General features: G+C 37.7%; 2 protein-coding genes across 2 annotated transcripts; one reads left to right on the top strand and one right to left on the bottom strand.

Moving 5' to 3' along the window:
* The first annotated feature begins 69 nt into the window (after nt 1-69).
* Nucleotides 70-2,022, top strand: LOC112052390 (SAP30-binding protein-like). The gene has a single exon (XM_024091434.2). It carries the CDS (start codon nt 772-774, stop codon nt 1,618-1,620), a length of 849 nt encoding a protein of 282 aa, XP_023947202.2. The 5' UTR covers nt 70-771; the 3' UTR covers nt 1,621-2,022.
* Nucleotides 2,023-4,173: 2,151 nt separating this feature from the next.
* On the bottom strand, nt 4,174-16,777 carry LOC112052389 (uncharacterized). The gene is made up of 7 exons (XM_024091433.2): nt 15,712-16,777; nt 13,498-13,584; nt 12,798-12,893; nt 12,225-12,305; nt 10,422-10,523; nt 7,565-7,704; nt 4,174-7,485 (listed from the first exon to the last, which is right to left on the bottom strand). The coding sequence occupies exons 1-7, from the start codon at nt 15,930-15,932 to the stop codon at nt 6,305-6,307; spliced, it is 1,908 nt and encodes a 635-aa protein (XP_023947201.2). The 5' UTR covers nt 15,933-16,777; the 3' UTR covers nt 4,174-6,304.
* Nucleotides 16,778-20,259: the final 3,482 nt, after the last annotated feature.

Below are 20,259 nucleotides of genomic sequence, written 5' to 3'. Positions count from 1 at the left end.
GTATTTTTCAATATTATTTAAGAAAAATGGCGTCTTACGTTTTAAAAACCTATTTTAAAAGCTGTTCACAAAAACTAAAGAAAAAAGATGGAGTATTTTTTATAGGTAATTATTGATTATTATATTAATTTACGTAATTCTTGTTAGTGTTAAATTTTGAAACACAAATTATGAAAAAGTTTGTGTATACGGTTGTCAAGGAGACGCGTCACTTTCGTTTTTCTATGGGTTGCATCGGCTTCGCACGTTACATACAAAGACTCACTCTACTGTTTGTTTATTACTAAATTATTCCAATTGCGGAAATAGTAGCGCCGCTATGTCCAACGTTTTCGTGTACCTTTATTTCTTCTCCTTGGAGTATATATTCTTTGATTCAGGTGATAACTTTTATTGCGTTTCTTTTCGTTTAAATTATTAAAACCGTAATATGTAAAGTGCTTTTTTACAACTTTTGTCTTTTAATTTCTTAAATTCCTCTATGTATGTATAGGAATTCGTCAAAGCATACATAAATTCATAAGCATTGCTTTGTCTTTTAGTTAGGTTTAAAGAGTCAGAACTCAGAGCTCTAAAGCTACTTACTGGCAAGTTTTAAAAAATCTTTTTTCAATGTGAAAACCCAGTGAAAACCGAAATTGTGATTATTGATTTATCGATTACTTTACGAGGCGAGGGCGAGGCATAAGATTAGACTTTCATTTCAAAAGTGCGCTATGGCTTTTAAAATTTAATAATTTGGTTACGAGGTTAAGCGATCGATTCACAATCATGACCTCCCAGGCCCTAGCTTCCCTCACGGCAACGTACACGGACTCTGAAGGCGAGGAAGATATGGAGGATGGACAACAGACGCCAGACAAAGAGCTCATGGTTACACAATCTGTGCCAGTCAGTCCGCAAACTGCGGGGGAAAACAAACAATTTTCGTTAGCACCCGTGTCCCCTAAACGGAGACTAGTTTCATACGTAGACGACACGATTGTCTCGGACGAGGAAACTTTGTCGCCCATCGTTGACGATATGAGGAGACTGTCCATGGAGACAGACACGGACGAAACGATTCCGGAGCCCAACGACTCGGAAGATGGAGTCATGATACCGCCCGAGCCGCCGGGCAAGTGCCCCAAAGAACTGCAAGATACCATAGCCAAGTTCTACAACCGCATGGTTACAGAGGGCTTAGACATGAATAAAATCATCCAGGAAAAGAAAAACTTCCGGAATCCCAGTATTAATGAGAAACTAATCCAATACTGTGACATAAATGAGTCGGGTACTAACTATCCACCTGACATATATGACCCATTGAGATGGGGAAAAGAATCTTATTATGATGAGCTGGCGAAAGTTCAGAATGCTGAAATGGAGAAACTAGAAAAAGAAAAGAAGGATAAATTGTCAAAGATTGATTTCATCAGTGGAATTGCTAAGAAATCATATAGTGACGATGATAGGAAACGGCAGTCTAAGTGGGATCAAGTAGCACCCCTTGTGACATTCAAGCCCAGTATCAAACGACCTGATTTGCTGCAACAACCTTTGACCACCACTGCCACAGGCACCAAGGGAACGGTCATATCTGCTTCGGGGTCAATAACAAAGAGATCTAAAATGTGACAAAAAAATAAACTACTGGCAAAGTTATTGTGGGGACATGAATAGAATCAGACAGAACTTTGCAGAAATATGTCAATAACAAACATTAATCATAATATATGTGGCTTCAGTATCATATTGCTTACTATAGTCCTGTAGGGATGGCATAGATTTAGTGAAGTTAAATAAATTACATCATATTAATTATTATTCTGTAAAGTGGCATAACTATAAGGTGGAAGAGCTGGCAAAAAGCTATGGGCCCAAGGCTCATAGGGCTCCATACTTGTGAGCTCAGAAGTAATCTAAAAAAAATAATATGATTTCTCTGGGGCGCCACACAATTAATTTGCCAAAGGCCTTAGATGGTATAGCTATGCCACTAATTCTGTAATTAATACTATTAAATAACTTGATCGAGAATTCGAAGCTTAATTGATCGAGATAACTTTCCTACGTTCGCGTGTTTCCCTTCTCTTTCTAAGTGTACACATGGCTATCTCTTTTGCACATTCTTCTCCATTGGCCTCCATCACCAGGTAGTGTGACACGTGTTCGAACATCTGGCTCATTAGCGTTCTTATTTTCGCTGTTTACGGTTCGTTCACGAAGCATTATATTTCCCTATTTTAAATTTAAATTCTAAATTAATACTATTTTATACTTACTGTGTTTTTCTGAAGAAGCAGTGACCATCAGTATTTCACGTGAGCAATCACTAATGATTTCTCCTTTGTATGTCTTTTGTTTAAGCGCTAGTCGTGACCCAAAGAATATATACTCCTTAGAATAGTAAATCTACATACACGAAAACGTTGGACATAGCAGCGATATTATTTCCGCATACAAAATATTATTGAATTAAAGTTCCAGGCAATTTGAAATGGAGATTTTTCATTTTAATTTTTTTTTCGTTGAGGTTTAATAAAACCCTTAATTACTTTTAAAATATGTGAAGAAACAAATTGAGAAAAACCAAAACAAGACAAAAATATTTTTTTTAATGTTACCCGGGATCGAACTTACGATTATTATCGTACCTTGGAAAAACATCACTAATCCAAATGACTATGTACAATGTACATCGTCGTGATTAACAAATTAATGTACAATCCTTTTTATGAAAGAAGTCCCCCAGACGCGGCGCTGAATGTCTTAATGGCCCTCATTGTCATTTGATAATGGCGGTCTTATTGCCATTTTTAGTAAAGGTTTTAATCGCGGAACTTCTTTCATGAAAAGGACTCTGGTTTGAGTACCTAGTAATTTTTCTCCGCAACCAAACATGTATAATCTCCTATGCCCAAAATTCTTTGTACTGAAGTTTCGGTTTTGCAATTCTAGCGTTCCGGTACAATGCCGTGTAGAAACCGAAAGGAGTGTGGATTTTCATCCTCCTCCTAACAAAGTCGCCCGCTTCCATCATAGATTGCATCATCACTTACCATCAGGCAAGACTGTAGTCAAGGGCTAACTTGTAAAGAATAAAAAAATAATAATAATAAGTTATTTAGACCAAGGCGCCGAAGCTTCAGTACAAGGACGTTTGGACATTCAATTGGTTTCTTGGGACCCCAACGTCCCAATCGGCTCTTCGAACTATGTGGCCTGCCCATTTCCACTTCAGCTTCGCGACTAGCTAAGCTATGTCAGTGACGTTAGTTCGTCTGCGAATCTCCTCATTTCTGCGTGATCGAATCGCTCCATCGCCCGCTGAGTGACTTTGAGCCTTCTAATAAGGCCCATAGTTAGCGACCAAGTCTCGGATCCGTAGGTCATCACTGTTTCACACACACACGCACACATCATCACTGAGACACGCACTGTTTGAAGACTTTCGGCACTGAGGAATTTCGGACGAAAAGATGTCGCGGAGTTTCCCAAACGCTGCCCAGCCGAGCTGGATTCGGCGATTCACCTCGTTCTCGAAATTGAACCTACTTATCTGGACTGTGTGTCCTAGGTATATATATCCGCCTAGTTTAATTTCGAGCGCAGAGTCCTGCCGCAGTTTTAGTTCTAAATTATTCCAATTGCGCGAAATACTAGCGCTGCTTCTTACCTATAGATATTAATAACTTTATAAATGAAAATCGGTTGGAAGGTAGCTAGGTACCTAACTATACCATTAATAATATTAAAATTTATATTCTAACCACGTACTCGAACATTAATAAGATAACTAACATAATCAAGGTAATCGAAGTAATTATTCGGTAGATATTATTTAAGTAAGTACGTACTTAAAATATTTTTTTTCATTACCTTCCTACATCCTTTGAAAGTTTGAAAAACGCGAGTCTCCCATCCTTGTTATTATTTAGGCAGCCAAATGCACAACAATATTTTTTTCCTATTCTTTTTTTGGTTATTATTATTACAAACGACGAAGCGTGTGCAAAAGCTTCCGATCCGAGCGGCGACGCTCGCCTGATAAGACTATCTAATGTCTTGCCTGTGATTGGCTGAATTAGTTTTTTGCGTCTTGTTATGTCAAAAATTTATTGGTAAAGCAAGGTAATAGTGCTAGCTTAATGGGCAGTACCTTGCCTCTGGGTGAACAATTAGATGGTGTGTATTTCTTATAATTATTTTATTTATCATAATTGTTTTAAGTACTAAGAACTCAGAGCTCCGAAATTAAAAAAATAAAAAAACATTTTTTTTTAATTTTCGGTATCTGCTTTATTTTCAAGAACAACATAATAATTAAAATAAATTAACTATAAGCCGCACGCCGAATGATGATTCCTATGACTTTTCAACTGACAGTATTAGTGAAGCGAAACAATTCAAACTTTGCTCACTTGTTGAACAAATAACTATTATTATGTTAAATGACCTGGCATTTGCCTAAAAAACGGTATTTTAACGATAAAATACCGTTTTTTTATTTAACATAATAATAGTTATTTGTTCAACAAGTGAGCAAAGTTTGAATTTGTTCGTCGAGTGCCGAGATTGAATCCCGAACAAGCGAAGGATCCTATAATTGAAATTCTAGGTTAGAATCCTGAGCGTAATGAGGGATTCAAAGGCACAAGAGACTACAAATACTTTGCTCTCGTGTGATACATACAACTTTTCACCTCAATAGCGAAAAAATACAAGATAAGCTTTTAGGTATTTTTTTCTCGACTTTGCCGGTAAAGTGCAATTCACTGTCAATTACTTGTTGTTTTAATTCTATCTGAGTTAAATTTCACTCGTATCACTTATTTTTTAAACTTTTCACTTCAATTGCGTATTACAAAGTTTAAAAAATTGCTTTTGTTTTTTCCGCTATTTTTTCGTGTTCAGATGTGTTTTGCATCATTAGGTAATTTATAAAAAAAATTATAACTATGAAAAAATATTTAATTTTCTTATAAGTTTTATATGGTTTTACGAAATGTACCTAAATAAGTCTTAGAAAAAAAATCACCTACAAAAAAAATGAAAAAACCATAACTTATAGGCCATTTAAAAATTATACGCAACTACTCGTAGCTACAATAATATATGTACAAAGTATCCAAACATTTCCTAATATAATCATAGAAACGTGTGAAATAGTGGTTGAACTATAATTACAAAATGTAATTTTTTTTTGTTTTTCTTTACAAGTTCGCCCTTGACTACATTGTCACCTTATGGTAAGTGATGATGCAGTCTAAGATGGAAGCGGGCTAACTTGTTAGGAGGAGGATGAAAATCCACACTCCTTTCGGTTTCTACACGGCATCGTACCGGAACGCTAAATCGCTTGGCGGTACGTCCTTGTCGGTAGGATGGTAACTAGCCAAAGCCGAAGCCTTCCACCAGCCAGACCTGGACCAATTAAGAAGATCTCAATCTGCCCAGCCGGGGATCGAACCCAGGAACATTAGAATTGTAATTACAAAATGCAACAATGTCAATAGACTACATAACAATTACATTACAACACTTTTAACTGGATCGATAACAATTATCAATTGAAACAGTACTAGTATTTGTACTCTGATCAATAGGAACATTAGAACTTTAAAGTAAAACTTTAAACTGAATCTTTAAAGTTGAAGGCCAATAGAGAATCAATATGATGCTTATAGTGTCACAAGTTTTGACCCGGTGACCAAAACTAAAGGCACTAAAGGAGAAAAGGATTCTTAAAATAACTTAGAATCAACATAATTCAATTGTAGAATCCTGAGCCTTGTGAGGCATTCAAACTCAGCATTTGCAACAAAAGCGAACTTTGCTCTCTTATTGAACAATTACATAGAATTTTAACTTGAAAAATACAATAATTATGAATAGATATTGCAACATTTGAGCAAAAATAACACAATTTGTACACAAACAATTACATAATATGATACTTGAAAATTATATCAATTAATAAAAAAAAAAAACAATTAGATAAAATTAGGAATGGATAATGAGAAAACATGGATGCATACATACGGCTTTGTTGCAACCCACACAAAACGAGTTCACCCTTTTGTTACAGTTCGCGCAGACGCGCCGCCATTTTTGGCGGAACAAGCGATGACTGACGTCGACTTTTTTGTCGTGCACGCGACACGTTGCAGGTGCACGCGAAATCGACACAGGTTTACAGTGCTTTGCGAGAATGGTATTTACAAGATTTACACGGAAATTCCGATGACTCAGTGTAGAAGTGTGATGATGTATGATATAAGAGTTCAATACGGAGATGTTGAGAAGTCTTCTAAAAAGTTTAGTATGTAGAGATCATGCCCACCTTATTCATGTCTCTCCATACCATGACATCGACGTCCCCTGCGGTGAGACCAGTGATCTCCCCTAGGCGCATGTCCTGCTTGCTGAGGATGTTCAGGGCCTGCGGGACGAACTTGCGATCTGTCCGCAGGGTTCCCGCACAGTCAAAGCCTAAAAGCTTGAGCTGTCGAGCCAGACACGGGGATTGATAAAAACTATCCATCCACAGCGTGTAGCCCTTGTGCTCCAAGCCTTCGATCAACTTGAAGACCAAGGCTGTTGTAGAGGCCGGCTGATGATTTCTTTTATGAGCGTGAACCTCAAACCGCCATAGGTAACCGGTTTGAGATTCACATATCTCATACGTTTTGATACCGCGATGAGCAGCTTTATTGGGAATAATCTGGCTGATTTCCAGCGAGCCTTTCCACTTCAAGAGACTCTCGTCAACAGCAATGTTCTGCCGCAGAGTGTACATTTTCTGAAATTTATTGTTCAAATGTGACAATATTGGCTGTATTTTAAATAGTCTGGCCTCGGAGTGGTCCAGGTCTAGCGCACACATGCTATTGTCATTAAAGTGTAAGCATTTACCGAGGATTAGAAAGCGGTCGATAGTCATGTGTGCACTAAAACCTGGAGTATAAAATACGTCAGGGGTGGAACTCCAGTATTCTTCGATCCTCGACTTACCTACAACACCCATCGCCAGAACGAGGCCGAAATAAGCATATAATTCGTCGGGCGTGGTATCATACCACTGACATATGCGGCTATTGGGGCGCAGAGTGTTGTTTTCGATCATCTTGGCTGCCACCTGCTGAGCATATTTATTTGTTTCCCACGCAATGTGCTCCATTATTTGTCGATCCCATATTTCAACGAAAATATCATAGGGATCGGCACCTGGGTTTGTCGGACCTACATTATTTACGGAGAACGTTTCCCGCCTCGATTCTGGTGGAATCGGAGGATTTGGAAACGGTCTCCAGTTGAAATCATAGAGACCCAGAGGATCTTTGAGGAGTCCGACGGCTGGCGATGTGTCAGGAACGGGCTCTGAGTCTTTGGCATCATCGTCATCCAAAGGTGTCTCCATCATGCTCCGGAACACCCTTGGTATTACTGGAACCACAATTCCATCTTCATTATCGCTCTCCCCTGTATCATCGTCGCTTCCTGTTACAAATCATGGATTAATTTTGAATCTAGCAGGAAATACACATTTCGCCGTGGCCCCAAAATAGCAACAACTTACCATAGAAGGTGAAGTAGCCGCTTTCCTCATCTAGCAATTGCCGAGAGCGACGAGTGTGTGGTTGCCGTGAAGATGGAAGCTTCAATGGAGATGCGGATATTGATCTCGAACTCGAGTCAAAATCCACACATTCCACAAACCTGGAACAAAAGTAATGTTGTAGTACCCTTAACATAAGATAAGAGTTCATAACATAACAGATAAAACGAAAATTTCGTAATGATAGCTACTTACCATCAAACAACACACAATAAGTTGCGTGCAGCGCTAACGGTAGGTAACATCCGATAAAACTGATTGTGTTTTGGTCGCGATGTGGAATGACATCCTACAGATTTTAACGACTTCCGTGGCGCAGTGGTATGCGCGATGGATTTACATGACGGAGGTCCTGGGTTCGATCCCCGGCTGGGCCGATTGAGGTTTTCTTAATTAGTCCAGGTCTGGCTGGGTGGCAGGCGTCGGCCGTGGCTAGTTACCACCCCACCGCCAAAGACGTACTGCCAAGCGATATAGCGTTCCGGTACGATGCCGTGTAGAAACCGAAAGGGGTGTGGATTTTCATCCTCCTCCTAACAGTTAGTTCGCTTCCATGTTAAATTGCATCATGCGCTTACCATCAGCCACCACCAGGTGAGATTGTAGTCAAGGGCTAACTTGTAAAGAAAAAAAAGATCGCGACCAACACACGATCAGTTTCATGTCCTGCCGTTAAAGCTGCAGGCCTTACTTTACCTTATCAGCCGATAGACGTCCACTGCTGGACATAGGCCTCTTGCATGGACTTCCAAATCGAAAGCGGATATTTAATCCGCCTCCTAACAAGTTAGCCCGGTTCCATCTTAGACTGCATCATCACTTACCATCAGGTGAGATTGTAGTCAAGGGCTAACTAGTAAAGAATAAAAAAAAATAAAATAAAACGGCCTCGAGCCCTGGCGGCTCGGGGCAGTTTTACCTAACTGGATTGTGTGTCCTAGGTAAATCAATTTCGGTCAATTTCGAGCGCAGAGTCCTCAACAATAACTGGGAGGAGAGGTACATGAGCATTAGTCATGACCTTTGTCTTGCTCATGTTCATTTTTAGGCCCACATGTTGAGAAACTGTGCTGAGGTCGTTGAGCATGGTATTAAGGTCATCCAGAGTCTCTGCCATAATGACTACATCGTCGGCAAATCGCAGTTGAGTGATGTCACCATTGATGTTGATGCCAAATCCGTTCCAGTCCAGCAGGGCTACTATCAACTTTAACCTAGCGATCCAAATCCGACGCTATTCAACTTCGGTGCCTATATTGAATCGCTTTTAATTCGTACCATGACATCTCCTAAACTGAATAGCATTTGAATCGTCTATAGTGAATGAGTGATCGACATTTGTCTCTGATCTGCGGTTGAATAGCAATATGTTTGAGAGACACAACGCTACAAAACGACAAAAGAAAAGCGCGTACTTTGAATTCATTTTGGTTTTAACTTTTAATTTTTAGTTTATCTTAAGTATTATAGTTAAATTACTTAACAAACAATGTATGCTGTTAGTATAATATTAGTTACGAATTAATACGCAGTGTAGGTGGACTGACATAAGTACCTACCTACCACTTCAATACAAGAATTTTAAGTGGTATTTTTTTACAGAGAAACACAAGACGTAGAGGTAGTTCGTCACATCTATATTTACACTTCTCAAGACAGAACATATGGCTTCAAATGACCTTAATATTTTGTCAAAAAGTTGTTTAAATATATTATTTTATTAAACTTTTGTCTGGCACAGAAAGCACAATGTACCTATTTTCTTTATTAATACACTGCACTTACCTGCTGCACGCATTGCATTATAATTACTTTACTAAATACACTGCACCACATTACGCACTTTTTGTTTAGCGACAAATCTGTCGATTTTGTTTTTAAAACATTAGCACATACGGCATATACACAATTTCTATAGACATCCACTATAAATCAAACAAAGGATTTTTTTGTTCCCAAATGAAGCGTCGTCTTTGTTTACGCGTACTTACTATTTATTTCACTATCGTTTTTCATAAAATCGAAAAGTATTATTTATCAAACATCACTACAAGCTTCCAGATATTATTTATTTACCAATACTATTACTAATTTATTAATTTTTAATCAATTATAAGTAAAATAAGTGAAAACGATTCAGTTTCAGCCACAATATAAGTAACTTTATTTGGTCGGCTCAGTTTGACAGCTTGACGATTCAGTTTAGGTTACAAGATGACTTCATAGTACGAGAAACCGTATGAATGGATTCCGTTAGCGACTCAGTTTAGGTTATTTTTCGCTACAGCGTCAATTGGTCGGATATAGGACTTCGTGGTACGAAAATTCGAAGCAGTTCAGTTTAGGTCTGCAGTTGACTCGTTATTATAGTTGATGGTAGGTATGCTGAACTTTAAAGACATATTTCAATGCAGCGGTAAATAGCTTCGGGGAGATTACATCTCCCTGCCGCACTCCTCGCTGCAATTGGATTGGCCTCGTAGTCTGATCCTGTATACGGACTGACATGGTGGCGCTTTCATACAAACACTTCAACGCTTGGATGTACCTGTAGTCCATCCGGCATCTCTGCAAAGACCTCAGCACAGCCCAAGTTTCCACCGAATCTTGTACTTATTCCATATAGGTATGTTACAGGAAAACTTGTGTATATTATTATAAAATGTATTCATCAAAACTAATGTTAAGTTTTGTTAAATCGATACTAATATTATACTACATATTGTAACAATAATAAATATAGGTTAGGTACAATTTCAGGTCAGTTTTCGAAAGCACGTGAACTTGTTGGATGGCGAGCAGCTAGAATAGCACTTACACTACGGACGGAGGAGTCGTCGGTGGCTCCGGTGATGGCTCATCCAATAGCGATAGTGAAGAAGGTGGTGATCGTGGCCGTGGTGGTGTTTCAGGTTTTGATCTAAATTTCAAGACAAAAATTAAAACTTGCTAGACAATATTATAATATACTAGCCAGCGACTTGTCTGACAAGCGCGGCATTGTTTATACAACGCCGCGCTTTTCAGACTGCGAAAGATAAAACTTGCTGGTTTTTTGGCCTTAAATTAGGCCTACAATTAAGGAGAACTCATATGACAAATTTTGAAAGAATCTAATTTTGCCAAAACAGTTAAATTTCTTGTTACAGGTGGGCAATAATTCGTATCCCTTTGGTAGACGTGTTTTCGCCGCGTTGCAACGACTTTCATACTTTACTTGTACCGACGACTTCAGTGTACTCGTGGCGTTCGAGCCGTCCACATCTCTTGTTGTGTAAAGGTTTAGGGTAGGCATTCTAGGGTCTTATTTTGGTTACAGTTTGATTTGTTAATTAAATTGTCCTGACAAATGTTGTGAATGATAACCTTTGTTCGACATTAGTTTTCTTATTTTTGTAATCACTTCTGAGTCCGCTAAAAAGCGACAGTTTTAATAAGGATTTGCCACTAACTTGACACATTTAGTCAAAATACGTCATTATACAATGTCAATTCCCTAGGAAAACTGTCAGTTTGATAACTGAGCCTCGATTGCGAAAATTTGACATGCGATTTATGCGAAAATAATACAACTTTTACGATCCATTTGGACGATATGCATTATCGTCCAAATGGATCGTGAAAGTTGTTATCGCAATGGATGTTAAATATATTTTATTTTCGAGCTATAAATATTCATATTTAGATGAAAATACCTGGAAATTAACATTTTTCACTCTATTGTTTAATAGGATGACTACGTTTTGTAGCATATTATCCACAGAACAGACAACGCTAAAAGCCAACGCTTTTAGCAATAGAAGTAGCAAGGGGGCGTGGCCCGCGTACACCCGGGTGTGCGGAACAACGCAAGCATGTCCACACATGTACTAGCAGTCTTGTTTTGTTCTGTGACAGAAGGACTAAAATAATATTCAACTCTAAAGTAAGGGTGACATATTTCATTTTTCACTAAATATTAAACAGCCATTTAGGCCACGCCCCTGGGTACGCTGGTTTCAATACAACGAATTGACACTTTATAAATCTAGTTACTTCTTATATCTGTGATATTATCATTGTTGTCCAATAGCCAAATGATCGATGGGGACGTTACCACACTATCGATAAATATTGAAGTATGAATGATATTAAAAATTGGTTTCGCGAAAGCATTTAGTAACTATGGCCCGCGATAAAAAAAAAAACCTTCAAAAGGGGCTTTAATTGTTTAAACTAGAAAGGTGTTCTTTGCGGTTACATAAGCTATCTGGCATCGTTTTACCATCTTCCTTGGACTGTTTTAATTAGGCTTCTACAATAGTAATACAGCTTTGAGCCAATTAGGTGAAATGTGCATCGCAACTTTTTGTACATTTTTTGTGCGGATTTTTTTTCTGTAAAATGCGTACGTACATTACGGTACATTTAGAGAAAAATGCATTACAATTTTTTTTGTTTTTTGAGTTTTTCAAAATGAATGGCATCAGGTACAACTGGCATACTTACAGGAAAGTTTAGTAACATCATTTTTAAGCAGATAAATCAAAATTGCCTTTCTGCTATGACTTTATCAAAAAAGACAGATCGACTGTATCATATTAGTAGGTATACATAAACAAAAATTTCGTAAGCAACTTACATTACGGACGACGATGGCCCCGGTGATGGTGCATCCGATAGCGATGGTGTGGGCGGTGGTGATAGCTTTGGGGGTTTTGATCTACATTTAAACAACAAACAAAAGTTACAGTTCATTTCACTCTTGAAAGTTCGCTGCAATTCACGATTATAGTACGTATTAAAACGTTATACAGGCGACTGTCACCGTACCCATGCTATCTGAAAAACTCTTTTAACCTACCTATATCCGCGCGTTGGTCTGTGAGACCGACAAAACACATTTTCATTCATATTTTTTTCCCTAGAAACACTGGCAAGTCTAGATTTTTGCTAGCTGCCGGATATTATTGCTTACTTCGTTTTAGTGCACAGTGCGCGTTTGTGCAAGGTCCACATGTGGGTGTACTTGGTACATATCGGTCTGTGAGACTGACATGTATAGGTACAACTTTTTGTATCAGTATAAGTTTTGTTTAATTTTTTTTTTTTAGTATTTGTGTTATTTTTTTACTATGCATTTTGGCAAGTTTTTTCATGTTATTGGTAATATTTGGTATCAAAATAAGTATAAAGCTTTTCGTAAGCAACTTACATTACGGACAACGATGGCCCCGGTGATGGTCCATCCGATAGCGATGATGAGGGCGGTGGTGATAGCTTTGGCCGTGGTAGCTTTGCGGGTTTTGATCTACATTTAAACAACAAACAAAAGTTAACAAAACATAAGTATATCAGAGCAGTGATAGCCCAGTGGATGTGACCTCTGCCTTCGATTCGAAGGGCGTGGGTTACAATCCGGTCCGGAGTATGCACCTCCAACTTTACGGTTATGTGCATTTTAAAATTAAATATCACGTGTCTCGAATGGTGAAGAAAAAACATTGTGAGGAAACCTATATACCTACATGAAAATTTTCTTAATTCTCTGTGTGTGAAGCCTACCAATACGCATTGGACCAGCGTGATGGACTATTAGCCTAACCCCCATCATTCTGAAAGTAGACTGTTGCCTATCAGTGAGTCGAACATGGGTTGTTAACTTGTTAATGACAACAATGAAGTTAAACAAAAGTTAAAACTTGCTAGTCAATATAAACAAAAATAAGTGTGCTTAGTTTACAAGCACTTTTGAAACGTCAAGTTTGACTATTTGTAAAGACTCTACCACCGGTTCGGAAGGCAGGTTCTGCTGAGAAGATACCGGCAAGAAACTCAACAGTTGCTCTTTTGAAAAAAATCACCATCCATACATCATTATAACCAGAATATTATATTGAAACAGAACCACTTACGGTATAGATCTGCGCCGCGTTTTAGGATGCAGGGGAGTCTCGAGACCCTGGCCTTGCGGCATTTCCGAGATATGGCAGATCACAAGCCTAAAATTTTCAACAATCCAATTATTTCATACGATATGATTTTACTTCGTAATAAAAAGGAAAGAATCAAAATCATTTATTTGCAAGAAGCATTACATTTAGTTATACAAAGATGTTCATAATAACTTTAACATCATGGAACTTCATATGTACGTATTAGGTAACAAAGTTAAAAATTTTGAAAAGCCCAGGCGGTAAAATTTATTGAAAAAGAATAAAACAAATTAAAAAATAAATAATATTATCCTTTTTCATGGAATTTTTAAAATTTATACTTTTGGTTTTTTTTTTATTTTTTACATCATTACTCACTATAGATTCTGTCTGGTTTGTTTTATATGATGGCAGCCACCAATATATGTAAAAAAATATATTACGGCAGCGCTCCTAGTAAGCTATTACGGTAATACTTATCTAAAGGTGGGTACAGATTGGTGCAATGCAACATGTAATGCAAGAATTTGACGTCCACATTGCTGCAATGTATCACGAATGCTCGTGGTTTAGACGCCTCGCGCGCACGAACTGCGCCTGGGTCGCGCACGCTCCGAGCGTTACAACTCGTGCGCGGTTCGATCCGAGATTTGTCGGTTATTGGTACGAACACAAACGGGCGCGCAGTGTGCGCAGGACTGAGCCAACTGATTCGTAGTCAATGCGCGTACCGCGCGCGCCACACGTCCAAGGCAGCAGGGAACATGCAATGTAAGGCAAGAATATTACATTACATGTTGCATTGCACCAATCTGTACCCACCTTTACCGCTCACTAACAACCAGAAACCCATTACTTGGTTATCTGGTGAGTTGTAGCCGCATCTAAAAATATGCACCAATCACGCCAATACCGACAACCGCACCAAAATCGGTGTAATAAAAAAAAATTTCACTGCAGCGCCCCCTGGTTGTTGTCGTTGTCACCGTAACACGAATCTAAGAACATGCACAAATCAAACCTGAACCTATCACTAACAAGTGCGAGTTGAACTCGAGAGTTTCGAAAACAATGTTAATCTAACATTAGTATGTTTATGTTTATTTTTAGTTTAATTCTGTTAATAATGTAATCACGGCTCAATGAGCCGTAATGAGCCATGATAGCCCAGTGGTTATGACCTATGCCTCCGATTTCAGAGGGAGTGGGTTCGAATCCGGTCCGGGGCATGAACCTCCAACTTTTCAGTTGTGTGCATTTTAAGAAATTAAATATCACTTGTCTCAATCGGTGAAGGAAAATATCGTGAGGAAACCTGCATACCAGAGAATTATCTTATTTCTCTGCGTGTGTGAAGTCTGCCAATCCGCATTGGGCCAGCGTGGTGGACTATTGGCCTAACCCCTCTCATTCTGAGAGGAAACTCGAGCTCAGCAGTGAGCCGAATATGGGTTGATGACGAATAATGTAATTGTGTGATAGATCCATATCTATATTAATAAACGCAAATCTAAATTAGTTTTTTCCCTAATTAGTCTAATTAACCTATTTATTATTCTTTTAATTCATTTAATGTATCTACTAGAGTACTAAATTACGCATGTTGAGGTAACCTATAAGTGGGTCTATGACACAACAACTTGACTAATCTATGTTTTGTAAAACTCAATTTTAATTGTCATATCCTGTTGGTACCCTATAAAAAAAAAAGAATTAGTTTTGATGTGATGAGGTTTTATAAATATGCAAGTTTGTAGGCACAATATTGAATGTTTTACGACATGTCCCAAATTGGGCCTTTATTATTTATAATTTTTAAGCAGGTCGATAGTATTTTACGGATAGAAGATACAAATAGCTGTTGAGAAAATAATTTTCACAATTTTTGGAACCCGCATTAATTAGATAAATATTTATTAGGTTTAGCTCCCTTGTCTACAAATTAAAACATAGAAAATACAGTAAAAGTGTTCAAAACAGCCAATAAAAACCTGGAAAACTAAAAAGTTTTAATTTTTAGGTAAAAAATATTAGTAATGCAATTCGGCTCCTGTATGTGGACTCATCAACACCTTGAAGTTATGGGAAATACTCCCCAGCACCGTGTATATATTTCTAGGATCTAATAGACGTTATTGAACAAGACCGTTTTTTTTAAAAGTGTAGAAGTGTGTATTAAGCGAAAAGACTAACTCGTCAATAGTTCTCGGCCCTGGTCGCCTGGTACTAGTATTGACGCGACCTCCTCGTGTTCTACATCGCTTCCTAGGTCCTCCGCGACTGGCACCGACCACCGCATCCTCCACCAGTCCTGCCACCAGTGGCGATCTACTTGGGCCACGTGGACCTCGCACACGCACACCCGTACCACGTCGCCGATCGCACATAGGACGACTTATCCCACTTAGAAGCATAAAAAGATAAACATGCAAGGTTTTAGCAAAGTAGCAATAAAACTGCAAAATAATAAAAACCGTTGACAAATAAAAACGGTTTTTATAAATATTAATTTACTAGCTGCGGTTTTAGCCGCGGTTTTACCCGCGTGGTTCCCGTTCCCGTAGGAATACAGGGATTATATATAGCCTATAGCCTTCCTCGATAAATGGGCTATCTAACACAGAAAGAATTTTTCAAATCGGACCAGTAGATCCTAAGATTAGCGCGTTCAAACAAACAAACAAACAAACTCTTCAGCTTTATAATACTAGTATATATTAATTTATTATGAAACACGGCAAAAACCTCACGTGATACAAAGTCGGAGTAAGCCCGACTAGTTTCGAACCCATACGGTCCATAACCCGTATAGTTTATCTACATGATACAAACTTTATCTGTCTTTTAAATCTTTCAGTGCGGATCGTGACGCGTTATAAGAACCAGCTCATGACTAAGGGCCCTGTATGGGTTCTAAACTAGTCGGGCATATACCGACGTTGTATGACGTGAGTATTAGCCATGTTTCATATTCATTAAATATGAATAATACTCTCGATGGTTTGTATAAAATATAAAAAGTAAAACCCATTACAGAAAACTACACCAAAACCGGTATAGTAGTTTTTGTTTTACACAAACAAATGTTTACAGCAGCGCCCCGTGGTAAGTTGTCACCGGAATACCTATCTAAGAACATGCACCAATTGAACCTGAACCCATCATTGAAAGTAAAAAAATGGCAGTTTAAACTAAAGCCAAACTCTATGTGAAATGTTTATCAACAAACAAATTTAAAATATAGGCAGAAACGCTTGTTACGTGAAACTTACGTTTTGGGGCAGCTAGGAGGTTGAAGAATGCAAATCCGTATGATTTTATACTTATTAATAAGAAATTTTGCAATATAATAATTATTCCAAAATTATATTAACTAACTAAAACTAAAGTGTGAACCAAGATCGGAGACAGATCTGAACGCATAAATTATAATTAAGATCGGCAATCGATCTGTTACATTTTATAAGTAAAACCTACATCTAACCTATACCTAATGACTACCAATCGATGATCAACCAAGTAATGATCATCGCTAGCTCTTAAAAACTTTTACCATTATTTTTAATGTGTTGGCTGATAAACATTCCACATTGACTTTAATTTATTATTGGTTTAAGATCCCAGAGTGATCTGACATAACTTATTTAAAATAAGATGAAATCTCCATGTTTTCGTTAGCAGAGTAACCTCATAAGTGCTTTGAATACCTGCCTGTTTGTGGAGACTTGCTCTGGCACCTGGGCAGGTATCTTTTTTAAATAAAAGAAAGGAACTCAACACACAGAAAATCTAAGAGACAAAAACAAAGTTAATTCCATCAGTGATCGGCCTCCGTCGCGCAGTGGACTTACAAGACAGAGGTCCTGGGTCTGATCCTCGGCTGAACTGATTGAGGTTTTCTTAATTGGTCCAGGTCTGGCTGGTGGGAGGCTTTGGCCGTGGCTAGTTTTAAGCGATTTAGCGTTCCTGTACAACAACATGTAGAAACCGAAAGGGGTGTGGATTTCATCCTCCTTCTAACAAGTTAGCCCGATTCCATCTTAGATTGCATCATCACTTACCATCAGGTGAGATTGCAGTCAAGGGCTAACTTGTAAAGAATAAAAAAAAAGTGATCAGTTGCTTGACTATAAACTAATTTTTGATCAAAGAATGTCAGAGATAACTTCATTAAGCAACTCTTTGTGTTGGTGAACCAGGGGGAATTAAGTATTGTGCAGAATACTAGGTTCTGGTAACTCTGGAGTATTTTAATATTGGAATGACTGACTGTCCTCCACGGCTTTAAGCAATACATCCATATTGGTTTTAGAACACTTGAGAGTCTTGAGAACTTCAGAATCACTTGAGAACTGTGCAGTGAGGATACCTGGTATATCAGGTTGATTTGAACTAGTAGCATACTATTTAAATTTCAACTTGTTATGTTGAACACTTTCCCAAAATACAGAGTCTTGATAGATAGACATACAGACAACAAGGTGATCTTATAAGGGTTCAGTTTTTTCCTTTTGATGTAAGGCACCCTAAAAATTGCAAACAAATTATTGCAAAATTGAAAAAAAAAATTAAAAACAACCAACCATTTTTACTCCAGATGTTAGAAGAAAACCAGTATCATTTTAATTGGTTTGATTGTACCAATTACCCCGATTTGTTAGTGAATCACTTCAAATATCAGGTAAGTACTGTACTTTGACTTCAGATTTACAAATTTATTTTATTTGTAGTTATGCCATAATATTCACAAACATCTAGAAATGCCAACAATAAAAGAAGAAATATAACAACGACTCAAAAACCATGCCAATGACTTGGCTTTACAGTTAACTATACCACACCTGCTGGGGACGAATACTTCTAACCGGTAAAATTCCCTACAACATCTCTGCTCTTAGTCTGTCTGATTGCAAATTAACAAAATTATTTTGTTCAAAAAAAATATAGCTATGCCTGGATGGGAGGCACATGTAGAGGTAAGTACGGACTGATCCCCTGCCACTTAAAATCTTGTAAAATGTTCCAAAACATCATGAAGTCTGCTCCCAACTACAACTGTCGGTGTCACAGAGCAACTCTTCGTGCACATCGCCAGTATTCAAAATATATGAGACGCTGTGAAAATGTTATGTCAGATTGATCTGGGTCTGGGATCTTGTAAGTCTATAATTATTTTTTGTCTCTCATTTACTCATGTCCTTGTATTTAAAATTTTAACAATGTTATCAAAATGCAAAATTGCTTCAAAATTTATAAATTGCTGCTGCATTTGAAGTCCCAAGCAACCGGTGGCCAAGAGTAAGGAACCTTCTCACAATACACTCCGTCTCGAGAAAAAAATTCATTTATTTCAAGTAGGTTCAGTTTACAAGCACTTTTAACATGTCAGTTGACTATTTGTAAAGATTCTACCACCGGTTCGGAAGGCAGGTTCTGCGGAGAAGATACCGGCAAGAAACTCAACAGTTGCTCTTTTGAAGTCATACAGTATTATAATTTACAATTGATAACATTTAAATTACAATTTCTTACAGTTTTATTTCTTGTGTGAAGGTGGAAGCGGATCCAATGGCCTCCAAGCACCTTTATCATTATGGAATCTTCTGTATACGACCCTTGACCCAGTAGTTAAGCAAAAGCTTATTTTGATGTTGGTGGAAGCTTTAGAAAGTTAGTGCCTAATTTACACGCCTCTGCTGATCGAGCATAATAAAGACGTGTTTGGGTTGCGTATCTTTTCATAATAATAGGCAATAGCGACAGTTTGACATTATTATTGCAATTTGCATTTGCAACGTAAATAAAAATACGGATGTTTATGGATAAAAAACAAACGATATTTGCTGAAACTTGAAATAACTATTATAATTTAAAATCGTTATCAAATGCATAAACTATGAATTAAAATCTGTTTGTTACGTACCCATCCATAACAGAATGATGTAATAACTTGAACTTTTTCTCGTTTTGATAACTTTACTAATTAATTATTAAATATTCGGAGTCAGACACGATAAAATAATCACAAACGGCAAATGAAGCAGACGAGAGCCGAGAGCGCACAGCACAGATCACTATACTCATGCCATGGGAACTTAGAAGAACGTGAAATCTTTATGAAGCAGCGCCATCTACATTCTAGATTTAAGATTCCAGGATAGTAAATACAATTACATTGATGTGTACGTGCTAGAATGTTTTTAGAGATTAAACCCGTGTAAGTACGGAAAAAAAACCGAAAAAAAAGAATTATTTATCCTTTTAATTTTGACGCGTAATAGAAAGAATGTGTTTGTATTTCTAAAGCAAAGGGATTATTAAAGAAAAACAGTAAGTGTACATTAATTTCAACAGTTTTCCACATAGTCAGTTGGCCTAGTGGTGCATAACAATGGTACAATATAATAATCCTGAGTTCGAGCCCGGGGGTAACAATGGAAAACTTTATGTCTTTTTTTTTTTGTTTTTCTCAATTGGTTTCTTCAACTATTACAAAATCAAAAATGTCTCTCCTTTACAAAAAAATATGCTTTATTATTTTTATACTTTTTACTATACTAAAAATACCGTATCTAGTCACTAGATGTCGCTATCACATTCGTTCCGAAAAAAGTTCGAGTAGCCTATCTATTTCCAATAATACACTGTAATCTTTGACTATACTTATAGCGAGAGCGAGACCAGCGAGACCACAGATCACTATAGACTAGAAGCGAGACCAAGGAACATATTTACTCAGGA

This window comes from Bicyclus anynana, chromosome 2 (assembly GCF_947172395.1).
Source record: "Bicyclus anynana chromosome 2, ilBicAnyn1.1, whole genome shotgun sequence".
NCBI lineage: Eukaryota > Metazoa > Arthropoda > Insecta > Lepidoptera > Nymphalidae > Bicyclus > Bicyclus anynana.
This window is presented reverse-complemented; position numbering and strand designations above follow the sequence as displayed.